This window comes from Rhipicephalus sanguineus, chromosome 3, assembly GCF_013339695.2.
Source record: "Rhipicephalus sanguineus isolate Rsan-2018 chromosome 3, BIME_Rsan_1.4, whole genome shotgun sequence".
NCBI lineage: Eukaryota > Metazoa > Arthropoda > Arachnida > Ixodida > Ixodidae > Rhipicephalus > Rhipicephalus sanguineus.
The window spans coordinates 187,562,617-187,580,880 of record NC_051178.1 but is presented as its reverse complement, the minus strand read 5'-3'; the positions used below and the strand labels follow the sequence as shown (position 1 = coordinate 187,580,880).

At 47.1% G+C, this 18,264-nt stretch overlaps 1 protein-coding gene across 14 annotated transcripts in view; it reads right to left on the bottom strand.

Moving 5' to 3' along the window:
- Positions 1-18,264, bottom strand: part of LOC119387853 (transcriptional coactivator YAP1) — a 202,753-nt gene that overhangs the window by 24,643 nt on the left and 159,846 nt on the right. For 7 of the 14 annotated variants that reach the window (XR_007415466.1, XR_007415467.1, XR_007415465.1 and 4 more), the window contains exons 2-7: positions 10,534-10,760; positions 6,389-6,456; positions 4,615-4,800; positions 3,681-3,710; positions 788-1,025; positions 86-192 (exon numbers count right to left, since the gene is read on the bottom strand). Coding sequence is in view for 11 of the 14 variants with exons in the window: in XM_049413709.1 (XP_049269666.1) it covers positions 86-192; positions 788-1,025; positions 3,681-3,710; positions 4,615-4,800; positions 6,389-6,456; positions 10,534-10,760 (856 nt within the window). In the remaining 3 variants the exon portion in view is untranslated. The remainder of the gene's footprint in view (positions 1-85; positions 193-787; positions 1,026-3,680; positions 3,711-4,614; positions 4,801-6,388; positions 6,457-10,533; positions 10,761-18,264) is intronic. The other 7 variants (XM_049413710.1, XM_049413706.1, XM_049413711.1 and 4 more) reach the window with 4 other exon arrangements.

The following is an 18,264-nucleotide window of genomic DNA, read 5'->3' as shown; positions in this document are numbered from 1 at the left end:
CATTACATTACACGTTTGCAACCTGGTCAGAGGCAAAATGTATCAACCTACTGGTGCAACACTATTAAAGACAATGCCTGCTCACCTGTAAACTGGGCACGAGATCATCCGAGTCCATGTTCTCTGTGCCCAGGTCAATGCCCGTGCCTTGTAGGCCGTCTAAACTCAATTCACTGTTCTGGTTGTTGGGATCTGTGAGGAAATAAATTAAGAAAGAAGAATAAGTCCAGGACTGTAATACATATCTACTACATACTGAATTATGAAACACAACGAATAAACCAGTAGTTACAAGAGCCGAAGAACAGGATATGATGTGGTGGCTCGCTGAATCATTGTCCGATTACCCAATACCAAGTGTTTTCAATTTATGCTTCAAACATCTTAAATGAACATTTGCCTCAACTTTCTAATAAAAACACATTCCGTGTGGCAGCTATCAAAGATGTTACAGTAGAAAAAATGCTAGAGCCAACTTCATGTACAGTGCTAGGGACAGTGAACGAAAGCATAAGCGGATGATCAGTAAGACTGTTCTCTTAGAGCTCCATGAATGTTGTTAGACAGAAGAGACATTATGTATCATGATACACGACACATACGAAATATATCACAGTCATTTCGCTAGTGTGACACCAACAGTGAGGCCTGAGCAGAGAGATGCTTAACCGTCCCACCATTACAGAAAAGCAACCAGAGTGTCCTAAACACCAACACTGTCGGTAAGTTCACATTCTGGTGAAAAAAATAGGCAAAAATAGGAAGCACATGGCCCTCAATGACGTACCATCATTCAGCCCAGCATCAATGCTGTCGTCCATACTGGAGAGGAAGTCCTCCGGAGTATGCGGCAACGAGTAGTTTGGGCCCAGCCCAAGGCCACTGTCGGCACTCTCCTGGCGCGAATGGAAGTCACCGCCCAGAAAAGGGTCTGTTGTGGGACCCACTCCAGCTACGTCGCTTGCAGTAGGAGACGTTGGGCTTGGGAGGATCTCCTCAGTCAGTGTACGTCGCAGCATCATCTCCTACGCACGAAACAGAAATGACACGCAGTGAAAAAGAGGAGCCAATGCAATGTCCGCACTTTAATGCAACCATCAAATTAGCATACCGTTTCCGTCAAATATGGCACACTTTTGCACGCACAGCTTAGCTGAAACACTTTCTCTCAAAATGGTGAGCAAGCTTCCTGAAGTTCCTCAATCTTGTGTACCTACGCACACCGCATGTCACAAGGAAGTCTTTGTCAAATCTGTTTTTACTTGGAACTACAGTGTTCCACTTTTGAGCTAATGAGGATGGAAAACGGACAAGGTTGTGCACCAAGACTTTAAAGCCAATTAAAAGATACGGACCTGCAAATGGTTATTTCTGAGACCGAATCAAATGAGGATTGAGAAGTGTCAGAAGTAAATAGAAGATCGAACACTTTTCAAACATCGAACAACCATGTTTACAATTAATATAAAATGATGCTGACATCCTAGTACGTCTTACTACTATTCATAATTCTCAAATTATAAGCATAAATGGAGTGTCAAGAACAAAGAAGATTCTATGCACATGCAGAACCCTACCGAGAGTCCGAACAATCTTTAGTCTGTAAAGACTGGCTTCCCTAGTGAAGTGGCCTGCTGCACTAAGCAAGTTCTCATATTTTTTGTCTATTACTAAGCCTGCAAGAACGAAACATATCGTACTTTTGCACCAATTTTGCGTAAGGTCAACCTAGCTTGTATCATTGCACACTGTGAAAGTAACAAATAGGGAGACTAACAATCACTATAAATATTAACGATATAATATTTCAATCAGTAGTGAACACTCTTAATGAACATGATAGCATTGTCAGCCCAAGAATGTTCCATGCTAAATTAATTTGTAACCACCTTGACTAATGCTAACACCATAATTATTTAATATATGGTACACATTCTTTCAGTCACAAAAGTACTGCAAGGATATGTTAGACATAACGCTCCATTTTCACACGTGATGGTAACGCTTTCTAAAACTTTAAAATGGTAAAAAAAAAGAAACGATGGCATAACTATCTGCTATGAACTTAAAGAAGCACTGACATCAAATTTACGCATGGCAATATTTTTTAATCCTGGTGTAGTTCGACCCCCTGGGAGCGATGTGCGACTCGGAATGCAATGGAGGGACAAATAACTATCTGTTATATTGATTAATATGACCAGTATCGAGCACGATTCAAAACGGGTGGAAAGCCCACCAATTTGTGGAGCTGGCAGCGCTGCCTCGCAGCCACCTCCTGACTGTGCCCCAGCTGATCGCGTTAAACAGAAAAAAGTGACGCCAGGTTCAGCTGACATTTCGTCTGCTATTTGCCACCAGCATCGACGTCGTCATCATCAACAGTGTTGACAAGCGATGAAGGCAACAGTTTGTAATTTGGAATCGCTGGATTCGCAATGTCGCGATGCATTTCAGCTTCGGCACTTTGCAAAGCAGTGATTCAGAAATGAACATCGTTCCAAGCAGCGACAAGGAGGTGCATCGGGATGCACACTTGGGCCATGCTTAGCTATATTGCTTCAGATAATTTTAGCGTGTACGTCATTCCGGTATATGCAAAGGACTTACGGAATATTGGGTTACTGTGCGATGATATCGACAAGTTGTGACGCTCATAGATATGCACGTCTCTTCGTTTTTGCTTAACGTCCTTGATGTAAAAAAAAGTTATAACAAAGCAACGCATTCGGAATTATGTCACTGCTGCGAATGTACACCAGCAGGAAGTAGAATACACTAGGTTTCTAGAATTATTGTGTGCTTGACAGGTTCTTTTTTGTGCCACCAGATAGCCCCACCTATTCAGCCTCTCACGTTTACGGCTAGGGTAAACCGGTATTACACCTACGTAAAGAAGTCTAGGGACAAACTAAAATTCTACACTAATGCTATCTCCGTGTTCCTTGTTGGCGATGATATTCCACTATACGTTTTGATAGCTTGTGGCCATGTTAGCATGTACTGTACGCGTAATGAAACGATGCACTCTTTCTGCTTTTTCTGCACTTCTAAGAACACAACTGCAGCACACAATCGTTCTCCAACATTCTGACTGACGAGCACATGACAAACCATTCAAAGCGGCGGGACGAAGAACAAACATGATGAGTGGGTAGAACGCAGTGGTAGAACCAGTGGGAGTGAGAGCGTTTTCAGGCGCCGGAGGAATGATAAAAACACTCAGATTGTCGACGTCATCACTACTAACGCATCAGCACTCAGGATGGTATGCACCACACCGAACACGTCACAGCAATGTCGATGTCGCAGGCTGCTGAATGCCCCCGTTAAGCTTTCGTAGGCTGTTTGCCCTCGAAATAAAATAACTTCCAGGTGATGGACGCCATTAAAGTTTGCCAAGAAAACCTATGCATTCCGAGCAATTGAATGAAGGGCACATCTCGAGCTTGAAATTTTATGTCAGTGCCCCCTTAAGGCTACAAAAATTACACATTTAGCCTATTTCATTCACTGGAAACGGCAATGACTTTTCCTTTGCTACAAGGGTATTAGTTTCACACAAAAGCATCTGCACAACAAATGCACACTGACTGCAGGACAGCATGGGGTTCAAAGCAGAGCAAACAGTGGTCACACAACGAAATAGGCAAATGGGGCAAAACTTTGCATCCACTCACATTACGTGCGGAGTTTCCAAGGAATGCCGTCTGCAAAAAGCAACAAAAACAGGCCAATTTTTGAGTTGTAGTAGCATGCCTCATTTTCAGTTAGCGGACTAGCTTACAAAGCAACGCAGCATTCTCCTTACAACAAACACGCAGGCACGTCAAGCAGCAATGCTACACACAGTGGAGGAACACGGCATAAGGCAGGGTCACACAAGTACGAAAGCCGGCAGACTGAGCATCAACATCATGCCATAAACTTCTCCATCTTCATTTTGTTCTACCTTTGCCACTCTCACTACAGGCAAAAAGCCGCATGCAGAGGCATTACATAAGATAAGCATGGTAATGACGATTGTGTTGTCATGAGTGCTAATTAGACTGGTTGGTTGAACTTCGACATACTGAATAAATAGCACAGACAACAGGATGTGAGAAGACGACAACAAGGCATCAGTTTTGGACATTAAGCATCATTTAAGTTCTGGAAAGTGTTACGATACAAAGCATTATGTTTGTAAAATAAGCAATTGCATGTTTGTGACACGAATTGTCCATGACACAAATGTAGAAATGCAACAAACATTATGACGAATTTAGTATCACACCGACATGAATGGCAAAATTTAACTCCACTGAGGAGATGGTACCACCTGTTCCTTTAGAATCAGAGTTCATCTCAAAGGCGGTAAAATGCAACACTGCCTCAAAGTGGTCGCTCCCACAGGGGAAGATGAGGGACACTTACATGTTATTCCTATAATAAGCAACTTACTGCAATGTGATGTGGTGCATGACATTCCTGTGTCTGTGGTGCAATGATAACTACTGCTAATATGAGTACCTGTTCGCATATTTGTAAACAGATTGTTACTAGGCAAGATAACACATGCATCAATGATCTCAAAGCATCAGGCAAGACAATGACCGTGCCTCGGCTACACACCTGGCGTAGGATCTCCTGCTGCCGAAGCTTGAGGCGCTCCCGTTCCATCTGCAGTTGTTGCAAGCGCATCTTCTGCTGGCGCTGCTGCTGGAGGGTGAGAGAGCTGGTCGCAGCCACCACAGCTGAGATGGAGTTCATTGTGTCTGGAGAGGTAGGACCTGTACTGCTCACCGCATTTCCGGAACCCTGCACCGCCAGCAAGAAACGACAAACATCCCTATGGCGGCATCGTATGACTGCCTGCCATGCAGCTGCTAGACTTACTTAAACGGACACTAAAGAGAAAAACATTTTTTCTCATATTAGTAAATTACTTTTTCACTAACCAAAAACACCACACTTGCTGCGAGAGGACGCTTGGTAAGCAAGAGAACGCGCAAAACAAAAGTGCAGGTGGTGACGCCACCTTGACGTTCCCACACCAGCTGCCGTGATGTCATAGATTTTGACGACGTCTGCTAGGGCCTACGTAGTTCATAATCAGCAAAAATGAAGTACATTATCCTCTGAGGCAGCCAGATACTTGACATACCAAGTTTCAGGAAATTTCATTGAGCTAATGCGGCCAAAATACGAAAAAAAAAAACACTTTGAAATTCGTGACGTCCCCATCAGAGATTTCTGTGGGAATTTAAAAGTGAACTTTTGACATTGATTTCCTCATCTATTAATAAACCTATGGCGGTGAAATTAACGACACTGCTAGTTTTCAGAGTATTATTTATCAGTCTAAACTAACTTATTCCGTCACTTTAGTGTCCCTTTAAAAGCTGCATAACAATTGAAACAGATTAAGCATAAGTAGTAGTTCCAACATCCACTAAACATGGCACTGCAGTGTAAGCATATTGTATCCCATTTTAGACAAACAATGACCACATAAACATGCAACATAAACATGCAACAACATAAACATGCAACAACAAATACTTATTGCTGCACACGTAAATAGACCCCTCTGCGCGTTGAAGCCAACATAGTCGGCCTCAGCACACAAACAAGCATGGAGAGTGCACCATATCTGTGTACAGGTTGCCATCAATGGGCACAAAAAGGCGATACAGCGTGGCGATGAATCGTTACGGTGTTGTGAAAAGAGATTTAAACAAGAAGGAGTTTTCCATATTCTGCCACTATCTTGACACTAGAGGTTCTTCACCGCACATAAGTGTGTACAGCCTCAGCAGCACTGCATTGCCAGATTTGCATCAGCACTTACTTTTGTTTCCTTCAGGGCACAGAACTTGTCATTAGTCCTTCGAGAGTGAATGTGTTGATCAGTCACTGTACTAGATGGCAAAACAGTAAGGCATGCCTATGCTGTCTTCTTATGCCTAATGGGATGGTACACGACCATACCATCCCATTTGTAAGGTATCGTAAATGACGAATCAAATGACTCAAAGTACATCACAAAGTGCAACCCCAGTATTTAAGTGTAAAATAAACCAGTGAATACTGCATTTTATTTAGAAGCTATTGTACCACAGCATACTGCTAAGTGCGCATAACTAGGCTGCTTCACATCAATTGCAACATGCAAGGAAGTAGTATGGCATCAAATAAAGAAACTTCATTATCCGACACCAGTAACAATATGCACATGGTTTTGCGTATCTACCATGCACATATACAGTGCGGCAACAGGATATGCCCTTTGCTATTGAAGTAATAATTTTGTACAGAAAGCAAATATTAAAGATTCTGTAAGCATTGAAAATATACACACAATTAGTAAAATCGCCTCTGATAGTGTATAAATCAACTGCCATACCTGACTCTGCTGGTGGCCAGGAAGCTGGGAGGCATGGCTCTGGAGAAGAGGTTTCTGAGCATGGGCAGCTGCATGAACATAACAAAGGAAAACAAAAATGGTTGAACCCCAACAATTATTATTATTAAAAAACGAAAATTATCCTACTTCATGGAAATTCCTTTAATATATCTGTTTTAAAGCTGGTTTTTGACTGATTCGTGCGACACACAGTCATAGTCATACTCACAACAAATTGTGAAATATCACATTAAAGGAAAGAAGCCACTCAAAATTAATTAATACATAGCTAGTTATGACTAATATTATTTTTCCCAAGGGAAATCCATTTGCACAAATTAGCAACAAGATGGCTAGCTGCCAGCTACCCACAATTTTATGCGTTTAAATGCTTGTTACTGGTAAATTCAAGATATTGAATTACACTGTTAAGTCAAGCTGTGCCGGTCATCTGTTTGCGCGTATGTGCTTTTTTTTTTGCATTTTAGCACGAAAGTGTTTTATGCCGGGTTCCAACCAAGACTTTAGTGACGTATTTCCATCACGAATACGACGTTGGTAAAATGGACGCTAACGAATGGGAACGAAAAAACTAAGAAAAAGTTCCACCGCCGGGAATCGAACCTACGACTTCTTGGCGGCGACATTAAGGGACCGGCGCTCTAGCGGCAAAGCTACCGAGGAAAATGGACGCCACGCAACAAACGCGCCTTATATCTCTCACACATTCTCTCTCGCACGGTGCGCTCTGTTCGCGGGGCTAGGCGGGGTGGGGTGGTGTGGTGCCGCCGTCTGGGAGCGGGGAAGTGAAATAATGCGGCATGACACTTACTAGAGCCGATAGAGAACAATTCGGCGACGACGCAGTTAAAGCACGGCCTCGGAGATTGCGCGTTGGCGCGCAATCTCAGAAGGCCATAGTTAAAGCGTCTCAATGCCAGCGAAAAACACTGGCCGCGCTAGCATCGGGAAGTCGCCCTAGACGCAGTTACGTTCTTTGCTTTTCACTTCGTGGTAGCGTGTGACGGCTCGTTGCCGGAGTATAGCGCAGCTTTCACATGCACCAACGGTGCTTCGCCGCTGACTGCTTTGAGTGCGATAGCACTGACTAATGAAACTGCTGCAGTAAGCGCTGCAGAAAGGCAACGATGTCGACGAGCGAATGTCGTGCCTTGGTGGACTCAGACAGAGGCCAATGGCACGTAGAACGCCTGCGTACGTTCACGGCTCAAGCTGCGAACCTCTGCCTCTCGTGCTGCTGAAACGCAGTGTGGTAGTGCATGCATGGGCACAGGCGTAGGTTACCCTATTACTCGGAAGCGCAGACCGTGCCGTTTCTCGCCTTAATTGACGACGCTTTGAAGAAGTACCTATCGAGTATCAGTGTTTATTATGTGTTTGTTGATGTCATCTTTCCGCAGGATTCACGATACCCTGTGTCCCCCAGGTATATACGTTAAAGGGACCGACAACTGCCCAGAATATGAAATGAGTTGACTCCACTGATGTAAAGATTGTCCGTTGCACTGACTGAAACCAACCCTGTTTTTTTCGTGCGAGATGGATTTATATTTTTAATTCTTAATTGAAAGTCGCGAGAAATGACTTGTGGCGCCTCTGGCGGCAAAAACATGGACGATCCGATGAAGACGGCCACGTGACCGTTGATTGCTGTACGCGGTTGACGATTTTTTTGTTAGTATTGAAATATTGTTCGTTTCTTTATATTAAAAGGTATTAGTCCATAATAATGTACATATAGGCCTGCGTTAGTAGTATGCATTAAAGTGGCGCTTCCTTCGCGTGACGTAATGATCCCATGCTCGTCAGCACGTCTTGAGCAACTTTTCAGCGTGCTCATGCAACCGTGCACGCAGTTACCAGGTCGCTAAGATTTTGGAGCGACAGAGTTTTGCTGCCTACACTTCGTCTCAGAAATGACGCGCGCTGCTACTCGGTGCGGCCGTGCATATGCACAGTTACGTTTTCGATTACTTGGCTTGGCTCGTGTATCGAGAGAGTAACGACGCCGGGAGAAGCCATCCATGAAACAGGCGCAGGCAACCTTGGGCGCAGGCGCACACAACACTGTACAAATACCGGGAAGGTGTATAAAGCCACACATCTCATTGTGACAGCTTGCTATTTTCAAAAATGGTTGGAAAGCTCAAAATACAGTCGCCGACCGTTTATTCGGACTCGGCGGGAACCGCTGAAAAGTCCGAATAATCGGGAGTCCGAAAAAAAGGATTCACCAGAAAAAAGCACTTTTATTGGCCCAGCGGCCGGAAAAAACTTGTTAGTGCGCGTCTGTACACATGTACGCTTACGCGCGACCAAGTCGGCCTGTATTTCAGCCAATGTTTGGCCACCCCTGCGGGTCGGCAATAGCACTGCAACAGCCTACGCTAAATCCGCATGTGATGGCTGTGGTGTGTGAGGTGCGTCATCACGGTAGTCACTGTCCACATGCGCTGGTTCGAGTAGCCGACGGATCTCATCGCCCAACTCGGCGAAAACTCCCAAGCAACTTCCATGGTGAATAATCGCCGCTTTTTTTCGCCATCGTCAGGGCCTTGTAGTTGCCGCGTTTCTTTAGTTCCGACGGCGCACATGGAACGGGCAGCGTCGGAGCAATTTCAGCAGATCAGGCCTCGCACGAGCAGGACACAAAGCTCGGGATGCAGATCAGGCCTAGCCACAGAAACATGAGAACGCAAACCCTCACACGCCAAAAGGAAACGATGTTGGTCTAGTTGATGTTGCAGCGCTTCTGTAATCTGTTGTCGTACTCTCTTCGTCCGAATTAGGATCCGCGTCGTACTCGTACGCGCTGTCATTCGCCTCAAACGCCGCACAGAGCCGATTCCAAGCTTGGCTTGGCTTGGCCTGCTGTTTGGCCGTGGTAGCCGTTCAATGGATACGTGACTGGTTAAAGCCAAAAGGCAACCGTTACGTGTAGCCAACAAACATAGCCTTCGAGATCGGTAACTTCTGCGTGGATTTTTGACACTGGCACGATCTCCAGTTATAGCCAGTGCAACATTTCAGTGCTGGCAACCTATCAAAATTTTGTAAACATTGCTGACAGCTTGTCATGGCGGTCAACGTCGCACTCGATCAGCCAGCCGGAGTCCGAAAAATCGAACGGCGGACTGTGGGGCGTCCGAATTTTCGGTCGTGAGTTTACATTACTTCAATGGGACGTGTGGCGGTGCCGCGAAGGTGTCCGAATAAACGAGCATGTCCGAATTTTCGGCGTCCGAATAAACGGTCGGCGACTGTAAAGGTGGTTAAGCATAGTTACAGTAACTCCTGCGAAAGCAGAACAACGACAGCTTTCACAAGGGCTAGCGGCATCGTTATCAATTCTCAGCGTTGCTGGAGCAAGCCTTCATGCATGTTTGGAGCCTTTCAGATCGAAAAATACTGCTTATAAAATAACTACGGGCTTTTCCGATAAACCACTGCAGCTACAAACGCTACGATGGGTGAGCTTCCTGTCGCGCCGTAAAAAACTGGGTCGAGAAAAATCAGTTGTCGGTCCCTTTAAAAACTTCAGCTACCACAACGGTTAAATCATGATCATGGGCGTTAATCGTCGCGACGGAGATATGCCAGTAGGCGTCAACGCGGGTGCATCCATGTCAAACGGTGCTATAGCTGCCAAACAACAATAGACATTGTACAAGCTCTTGTATATCACTACACAATAAGCACTACTTCTGTGAAGACACGTTTTACTTTTGTGTTATATCAATTCCTATGACGGAGGGATCAGCCATATTTTTTTTTTTCTGTGCTATGTAGAACCAGGGGCCTTAAGAACTTCAGCATATGGAAAAGCACCACTCCAAGTTGACAGACCTTATCAATCACAAGTTCCTGTGCAAAACGCTGCTGAAGTCAGCAGAACCAGCTCAGGTTCTTTGTATATGCGAGAGCATACAAATTCAGACACATAATATGGTACACACAATTTTTGCTTTTGCCTTTACTCAATGCTGCTGTTGTACAGCAGATAACCAACACTACCAACCATTTAGCTTCGTTTAGGGGGTACTCTAATGTATGCTCTTGCACATGAAGGATTGCTGGAATAAGTAAGAACACTGAGCACATTTGCAGGCAGAAAGGCAGCTTACGTATCCTTGGGTCGAACCAGCTGGTTGTACGTTCAATGTGGTTGATGAAGTAAACCTCTCCCTCAGCTGTGGTGGCCTGCTCCCAACCATCTGGAAGCGGGCCCAGGTTCTTGAATGGCCCTGCTGGGGGAGCAGCCGTGTGTGGCGGGGGCGGAGGCGTTGCGTGGTGTTTGGTGCTTGGGGTCTTCTTGCGAGGGTCATCCCAGGTTGTCGTTTGTGTCAGGTGGCTGCAGAGGGGGGGCAAATAAATCAGCATTATGGCAAGCTCATAAGATCCTATAATGCAGGATGAAAAAAATGTATATAGGCATGGACGCATACTATCAAATGTACTATCATTATAATACTGCTGGCTAACGTGCATGAGACAACTTCACCTGCGACAATGCCTGGTTCTCTCCACCAGACCTACCATCATTCATTTTCATGTCAGTTTTCAATATGATCAAGCAACTTGCCTCAATCAAGCACTACTGTCCCTTCTCCATTTTCACCCAACAATATCAAAAAACAATTGTGAAACAAAGCATGTCTCATGTGTAAACTGAGTCTTATGTGTAAACTGATTGGAATACAGGAGGCTCCTCTTGATACTTCTCAATATGGAACGGCTGCATATAGGTGTGTAGGTAAGGTGCTCCAAATCCCGAATGAGGACTTCTCAACTTACCAGTTTATAGCCTGCAAAACTCGTGAAATGTTTTCTACAATATGGCATATATGTACTAAAGAAATTATGGTTACAACTGCATCATTACTGCAATGATGCAATGTGTGGTCTTAGCACCATTATGGTGATGACCTATGAAAATAATAACAATGCATAATTAGTGTTCCCTCATTATTAGTTGGTTAAAAATCTTGATTTCTTTGTACAAATAAGAATGCCCGTCCGCGCGACCGATGTAATAAACAAAAAATAAAGCTGTTCATTTACGTTCAAATCCGAGGAATGCGCAGAAATATGTCTTTAGTGCGCGCGCAGATATCGATCATTAGCGTCAGAAAACCAGCGTCGGCATTTTATAACTTCTCCCAACCATTGAGGCGGGGTACTACTAGATATCAAGACGCCCTCTGGGCGTGCCGCTGATGACGAGCGCGCTGCAAAGCCGCCGAGTCGCGAACGGTGGGGCCTGCGCGGTTCGCGCGCAGGGGCGCGTAGCTTCTTCGCGTCCCAAAATAAGTCAATGCCCCTCGGCAGTCCAACAATAACAACATCGGCCGCTCCGCAGCGCTGCCTTTTTTAGGCAGCCTTCTTTCGCAGCCCATGACCCTAACCATGCGAAAAGAGCAGCAGAAAGATGTTTAGAATGGGCTACCCGAACCGCCTTGTCCGGAGCAGCAGTACCGCGCGCACGCAGCACTGCTAAATCTTGCCTCGGCTACGAAACGGTCGTGAACGCACACTGCTCCCTTCGTGGTCCACGATGCGGCTGCGCCTTTGCACGGTACTTAATTCAGACGAGGACTCGCTACGTCGTCGCTTGCTTTGTGGCGTAAACGCGCGTTCCGGAGCCGACTGCCCCGCCCTTTCGACTGGGTGAGTCAGTGTCGGCTTCGTTGTAGGTAAAAAAAAAAGAAAAAAAAACGTGTCGTCACAGCAGTAGTTAAATGTTTATAATGCATTGGTATATGAAAGCTTGTACAATGTCTACTGTTTGGCAGATACAGTGAAACCTCGGTGATACGATCACAGCCCATACGAATTTTGGGGTGATACGAATTTTTCGTTGGTCCCGGCCAAGGCCCATTGTCCTGCAATGTAATGGAGTACGGTTGTTGCGAACCAATTTTCATCCAGCGACGTTTGATACGAACGTACGCTACCGCCTAGGTACGAAGAGGTGCTGTCCACGGTGTCGCGGAAGACGTGCCAAGCACGTGCGAGCGCGTGAACGCTAGCGTGGGCATGCGCGGCGCACCGCCAAATCGTCAGAATCATGGTGTAAGAAAAACACTTTTCTTATGGTCAGATTAAACCTTCAGACACACGTCACGGCCTCCGAGATTGTGTGCGCGAATCTTTGAGGCTCTTATGTGCCTCCGTGTGCCTTCGCGTTTAGATTACAGAGGACATTAAAGCCATACTTTTTTTTTCTCTAACGCGTCGACGTGGGCTGCGGCCCTGATAAACAATAATTGAAAATGTTCGCCAGCTTTCTTTTGTCTCATGCTAAGTTTCCATGCTTTCTGGTGATACGAATTTCGGATGATACGAATATTTTTGATGGTCCCGCGAGATTCGTATCACCGAGGTTTCACTGTATAGCATCGCTTGATGTGGACGCACTCACGTTGACGCCTAGTGGCACATCTCCGTACGGACGACTAACTGCCATGATCATGATTTAACCCTTGCGGTAGCTGAAGCTCTTAACGTATATGTGGACACCGCATATGGTGAATCTCGCGCAAAGATGGTATCGAAAAGCACATAATAAACACTGATACTCGATATGCACTCCTTCAAAACGTCGTTATACGCGAAGAAAAACGCAACGCGCGTCGTGTCTTCCCTCTAGGTAGGTAGGTAAACAACTTTATTGATTCGTCAAAGAATCCTGTGAGGGGGGGGGGGGAGCGGAAGCAGGACGACGATGGGCCCTCGGGCCGCTCTAGCTAGGCCGGCCGTTAATTCTCACAGGGCGAGCGGGGAACGCGGTGCGACAGCCAGGCGAGCGTCGGAGATATAGTGAACTATAGTCGGATAGCTATTTTTCGATATGGATGGATGCTATGTGCGAGGCTTGGGCTAAATCCGCCACCTCACGGTGTGTTAAAGCGTTAACGAAATTAACGCGCCGAATGGGACGGTCGTAGCAACGGCGCTTTTTTTTTTTTTTTTTACGAGCCTGGTGGCACACATGTCACCGCCCCGTTGTAATGGGGACGCTCATAGCATCCATCCTTCTATCCAAGAGCACTGTAAGAGGAAAGTGTGAAAGATAAAAGGCGCGTTCATGTAGCCTCCGTACTGTGTTAGGCGGCAGCTCAGTGGGCTATAAACCCCCGCCAGCCACCGTCGCGCAGCGAGAGGTCATGGGTTCGACTCCCGTCAACGGAACGTTTTTCTTATAGTCTTTTTTTCTTTGCGATCTGATGGCGTTCATTTTGCTGACGTATTTCCGTGACGGAAATACGTCATGAAACTCTTGGTGGACCCCGGCATAAAACACTCTCGCAACAGAAAGAAGATCTCTGAAGGCGGCTTTGCACCTTCAACAGGACTCGTGTTTAGAACTGCGGCACATTCTGGGCCCATGGCAAAACAGCACCTGTGCGTTACGTGCAACGAAAGCGCTGCTGACTTTCTTGCGGGCCACAAGCCTGACCGAAACATTGTAAACAGTGTAGTCTATGTATGTGTGTGTGGTTAACAGTGTATATATCATAATCATCACCCTGGAGCACCTGGAGTAGCATGTCAGGCGAATAGCCAGGCAAACATCTCCAGCTTTTCATTAAAACATTTCTCTCTCTCTCTCTAACTCTCGTGTTAAAAAAAAACGGGGGAACCAGTTTACGGAAGTATTTCGCGCAGTCGTCAAACCCAACTACCGGTGGGGGATCTTACCGAAACAGTGGATTAGCATTTTTAGCCAAAACTTGCATCAATATCATCATCGGCATTCCATCTCGATGTAGTGACCGAAATTGATTGGTAAGTACCCCGAAATAACCTGCGCGCAACGGAGCTAACAGCCTGATTCGAAAAGTTCTGTGCCGTCCTAAAATTAAGTCCACCTTTATCGCTTAAGTCTAAGTGCAGGTGCGTTTTTCGCACTGCGCTTAGACGCACTGCGGTGATCTCTCAACACCTTTTCCGTAAGACACGATCTTGAAAGCACGGTCGCAGATTGCGAGATAGGACCGACAAGACGTTCGCTTCTCTCCTGGAGCCGACACCCCTAGAAAGGAGTGAAAAAGAATTAATAAACGCGAGTAATAGGAACGGAGAAGAGCTCCCACTTAGCAACTCGCGTGTTTTACTTTTTTTTTTTTTTTTGCTTCACTTGCGTTTTCCTAGCTGCTGCTGCTGCTGCTGCCGCCCGGCGAAACGAGATTCCAATCGTGTCCCCAGTTCGCTTGACCGCGCCACACGTCTTCGGTGGCGGCGAGCGCAGGTACGGATTATCGCTCGGAAAATCCAGCGCACTTCTCCGCTGTACGTACGCGGCGAGCTCGAATCGCGGATTGCAGCTGTCTGCAGCACAGCGCTTCCGCGTTTCTGCGTTAATTCTACACGGCCCAGACGGGCGGTTTTATTTTATATCCATTGTTTCAAGAGCGCGCGCGCTAATGCTGCTTCCGCCTCTCGTGATTTCTCTCTCCCACTCTCTTCACTCGGGCGTTCGCTCTCGCTCCTCGGAGGTTCCACTTGCTTGACTTCAGACGAGAACCGCGCGCGCGCTCGTTCGGGACGGCTGCAAATTAATTAGCTGGTGGCGCAGCGCTGGAATCAGTCGGGCTTGACGTCGAAAGGCGAGGGCAGGAGGAGAGTCCGCGCTCGAACACGTCAATTCGGCGCGCCATCTTGTAGGGGCAGTTCTCGAGCCGTGCATACTCGCATGGCGTTGCAACAATATCCCGGGAAATAAAGAAGAAGAAAGAACATCCCAAAATAACCCCCACGCGTGCATACCAACATGGCGGAGCCAGCTGCAACAGCCCTGAATATCGTGTACGTCCGACCGAGCAAGCTAATAAAATCACGGGTGTGCGACAACCACCTTATTATCAGCCTAAACGCCAAAACATAATAAAACTCGTACAGGTTTGAGGTGGATAGATGTGTATGTGAAGTGCGTCACGCCTGATTTGTGGCCATTTCAAGCAGAAAAACTCCTAGCAATCCTACGATTCTGGAATCTTACGGTTTTTTTTCCTACGATGCCACGGCGCATCCGTCCTTCCATTAGCGAAACACCTCTTGATCTCGGAGGCTTTCGTACTGGCGATGCCGGTTGTCCGGGCCCCTAACCAAAACCCTACCTAAACGGCAGGGCACCACTGGAAAATGAAAAAGGCGGATTGCGAGCCAAGTATGAGGTGCTCAAGGTTGGCACGATTCGTTGGTCCTCGACTCACGGATCCACACTAACGAAGAAGTCAGTGAAATCCACGTTGAATAAGTCAACACATATTTCACTGACATCGTCGAGGGATTCGTCGTGATAAGTGTAAAACGTGCTACAATTTTCCTTCGCATGCAGCTAGTGCTCACACACGCGAAGCACTGCGCATACGGCAGTCCTTTGAGTGTCTTCTGCGGCGTTCTCTTTTCGTGCATACACTTCTCTAGGCTTTCATTTGCACCGGACCAGAACCAGGGGGTTGCCCCATCCAGCAAACGGTGGCGGCTGGCACGCAGGACGGGTCCCAGTCAATTTTCCGGCCCACCGCAATGATGGCTCTGCATGACGGCCAGCCGTTACGGTACCGGCCGGTCGTATAGCTTCCGGGGCCCACCGCTCTCGCCCGTCCGCCATGAGTGGCCCGCTCTGCGGTGCTAATGGACGCAAACAAACCTGGGCGGACCATCGCTCTCGTATCAGTCATGGGACCACCGAGGCCTGGCGCAGTTCCCGCGGCACGCAAGGCATATTCGCATAGCCCCAGGGGGATCACGCGTGTGCGCGGCGGCGAACTGTGCACCAGATTTAGCTATGGGAACGAATGCCTTAATGTCGATCTTGCAACATAATATGATTATACACGCACAGCTTCCTTTTTGTGTGTTTGTTTTTATTTATGTATCCGAAGGCTGTATGCGAGCTCCGGTACAACGTCGCGGAGCGTTGGGATCACGACAACAGACTTCCTTGTGTACTCCCGTGAAGAGCAGGTGGTATCGAGTACTCGCTTGCAAAATGAGGTGTCGGCTTCCAAAACCAACGTGTATACCTCCTTAAGGCGCGTTTACACTAGAGCGACACGACACCGACGCAGACACGAGGTAGACGCAGACGGTCGTCCGACGAGTCGCCCGCCGACGATGTCGCCGGACCGTCCGGTCACACTAGGCCGACAACGACGCCGACGCCTCCAAAGACAGCATGTCGTAGTAGTGTAACATGATGGCAGACCAAAAACACCAGCAGAACGTATCGGCCGACGTGTCGTCGGGAGGTCTTCGGGAGATCGGTGGCCGAGCGAAAATTTTTCCATGTCGTTGCTTCGAACGTCGAAGGGGTAGATCTTTGGGGAGATCCCCCTCGACATACTCGGGCATTTGACAATGGGCATCTCGCGCACCCCTCCGACGTCTTTTCTTTGCTTCCCTTTGTCTGTCCGCACCCCCATCCCCGACGCCGGAAGGGGTGGCGGGGGCCGCGCCGCTACCCCGAGAGGGACAATGGTAGAGGAGGGAGGACGGCCGAAATGAGCTGCAGGTGTTCCCCCGTTTTCAACTTTAGCGCGCAAGTTTAGTCGGTGTCGCTGTGCGCGCCTTTTGTGTGACAAGAGAATCGGCCGACGAGAGGCTGGGAGCACGATAAGACGCGGACGGCGTCTTTCATAGACGATCGGCCGATTGTTGGCGTCGTTTCAGTGTAAATAAGACGACGGCACGACAAAAGACACTCCCGGCGACAGTCGGCAGACCGAAATCGGTGTCGTGTCGTTCTAGTGTAAACGCGCCTTTAGAGTCCCGCCACGTTTGCCACGGTTCTCCGTTCAGCTGGGAAAAGGCAAAAAAAAAAAAAGCCGGCAGATCCCACGCATTGTGGGAATCGATGTAATGCGAAGCAGCCAGCAAAGAGCTGCATACATCGTCTTGTATGTCATTGAGGAAAATGCGTGTCATGGTTTTCATGTTAACTCCTATTATTTATGTTCGTCACACAGTAACGTCGCGCAATACCAACTTGGGGGTCGATCAACCTAGAGAAACGGCCGCCAGGGCACCATGAGCGTGGCACGTAAGTCATGCTGTACATGACATGCGTGTCATGACTTTCATGTTAACTCGTGTTATTTATGTTCGTCACACAGTCACGTCGCAAGATACCAATTTTGGTGTATATCAAGCTAGCGAAACGGCCGCCAGGGCACCATGAGCGTGGCACGTAAGTCATGCTGTACATGACATGCGTGTCATGATTTTCATGATAACTCGTGTTATTTATGTTCGTCACACGGTCACGTCGTAAGATACCAATTTCGGTGCATATCAATCTAGCGAAACGGCCGCCAGCGCCCCATGAGCGTGGCACGTAAGTCATGCTGTACATGACATGCGTGTCATGATTTTCATGATAACTCGTGTTATTTATGTTCGTCACACGGTCACGTCGCAAGATACCAATTTCGGTGCATATCAATCTAGCGAAACGGCCGCCAGCGCCCCATGAGCGTGGCACGTAAGTCATGCTGTACATGACATGCGTGTCATGATTTTCATGTTAACTCGTGTTATTTATGTTCGTCACACAGTCACGTCACAAGATACCAATTTTGGTGTATATCAAGCTAGCGAAACGGCCGCCAGCGCACCATGAGCGTAGCATGTAAATCATGCTGTACATGACATTCGTGTCATGATTTTCATGTTATGACTTGTCATTTATGTTCGTCATACAGTCATGTTACGCCATACCAATTTTGGTGCACATTCGATTAACCAAGCGACCAGGAGAGCACGAAGTCGTAGGCGGATAGATAGATAGATAGATAGATAGATAGATAGATAGATAGATAGATAGATAGATAGATAGATAGATAGATAGA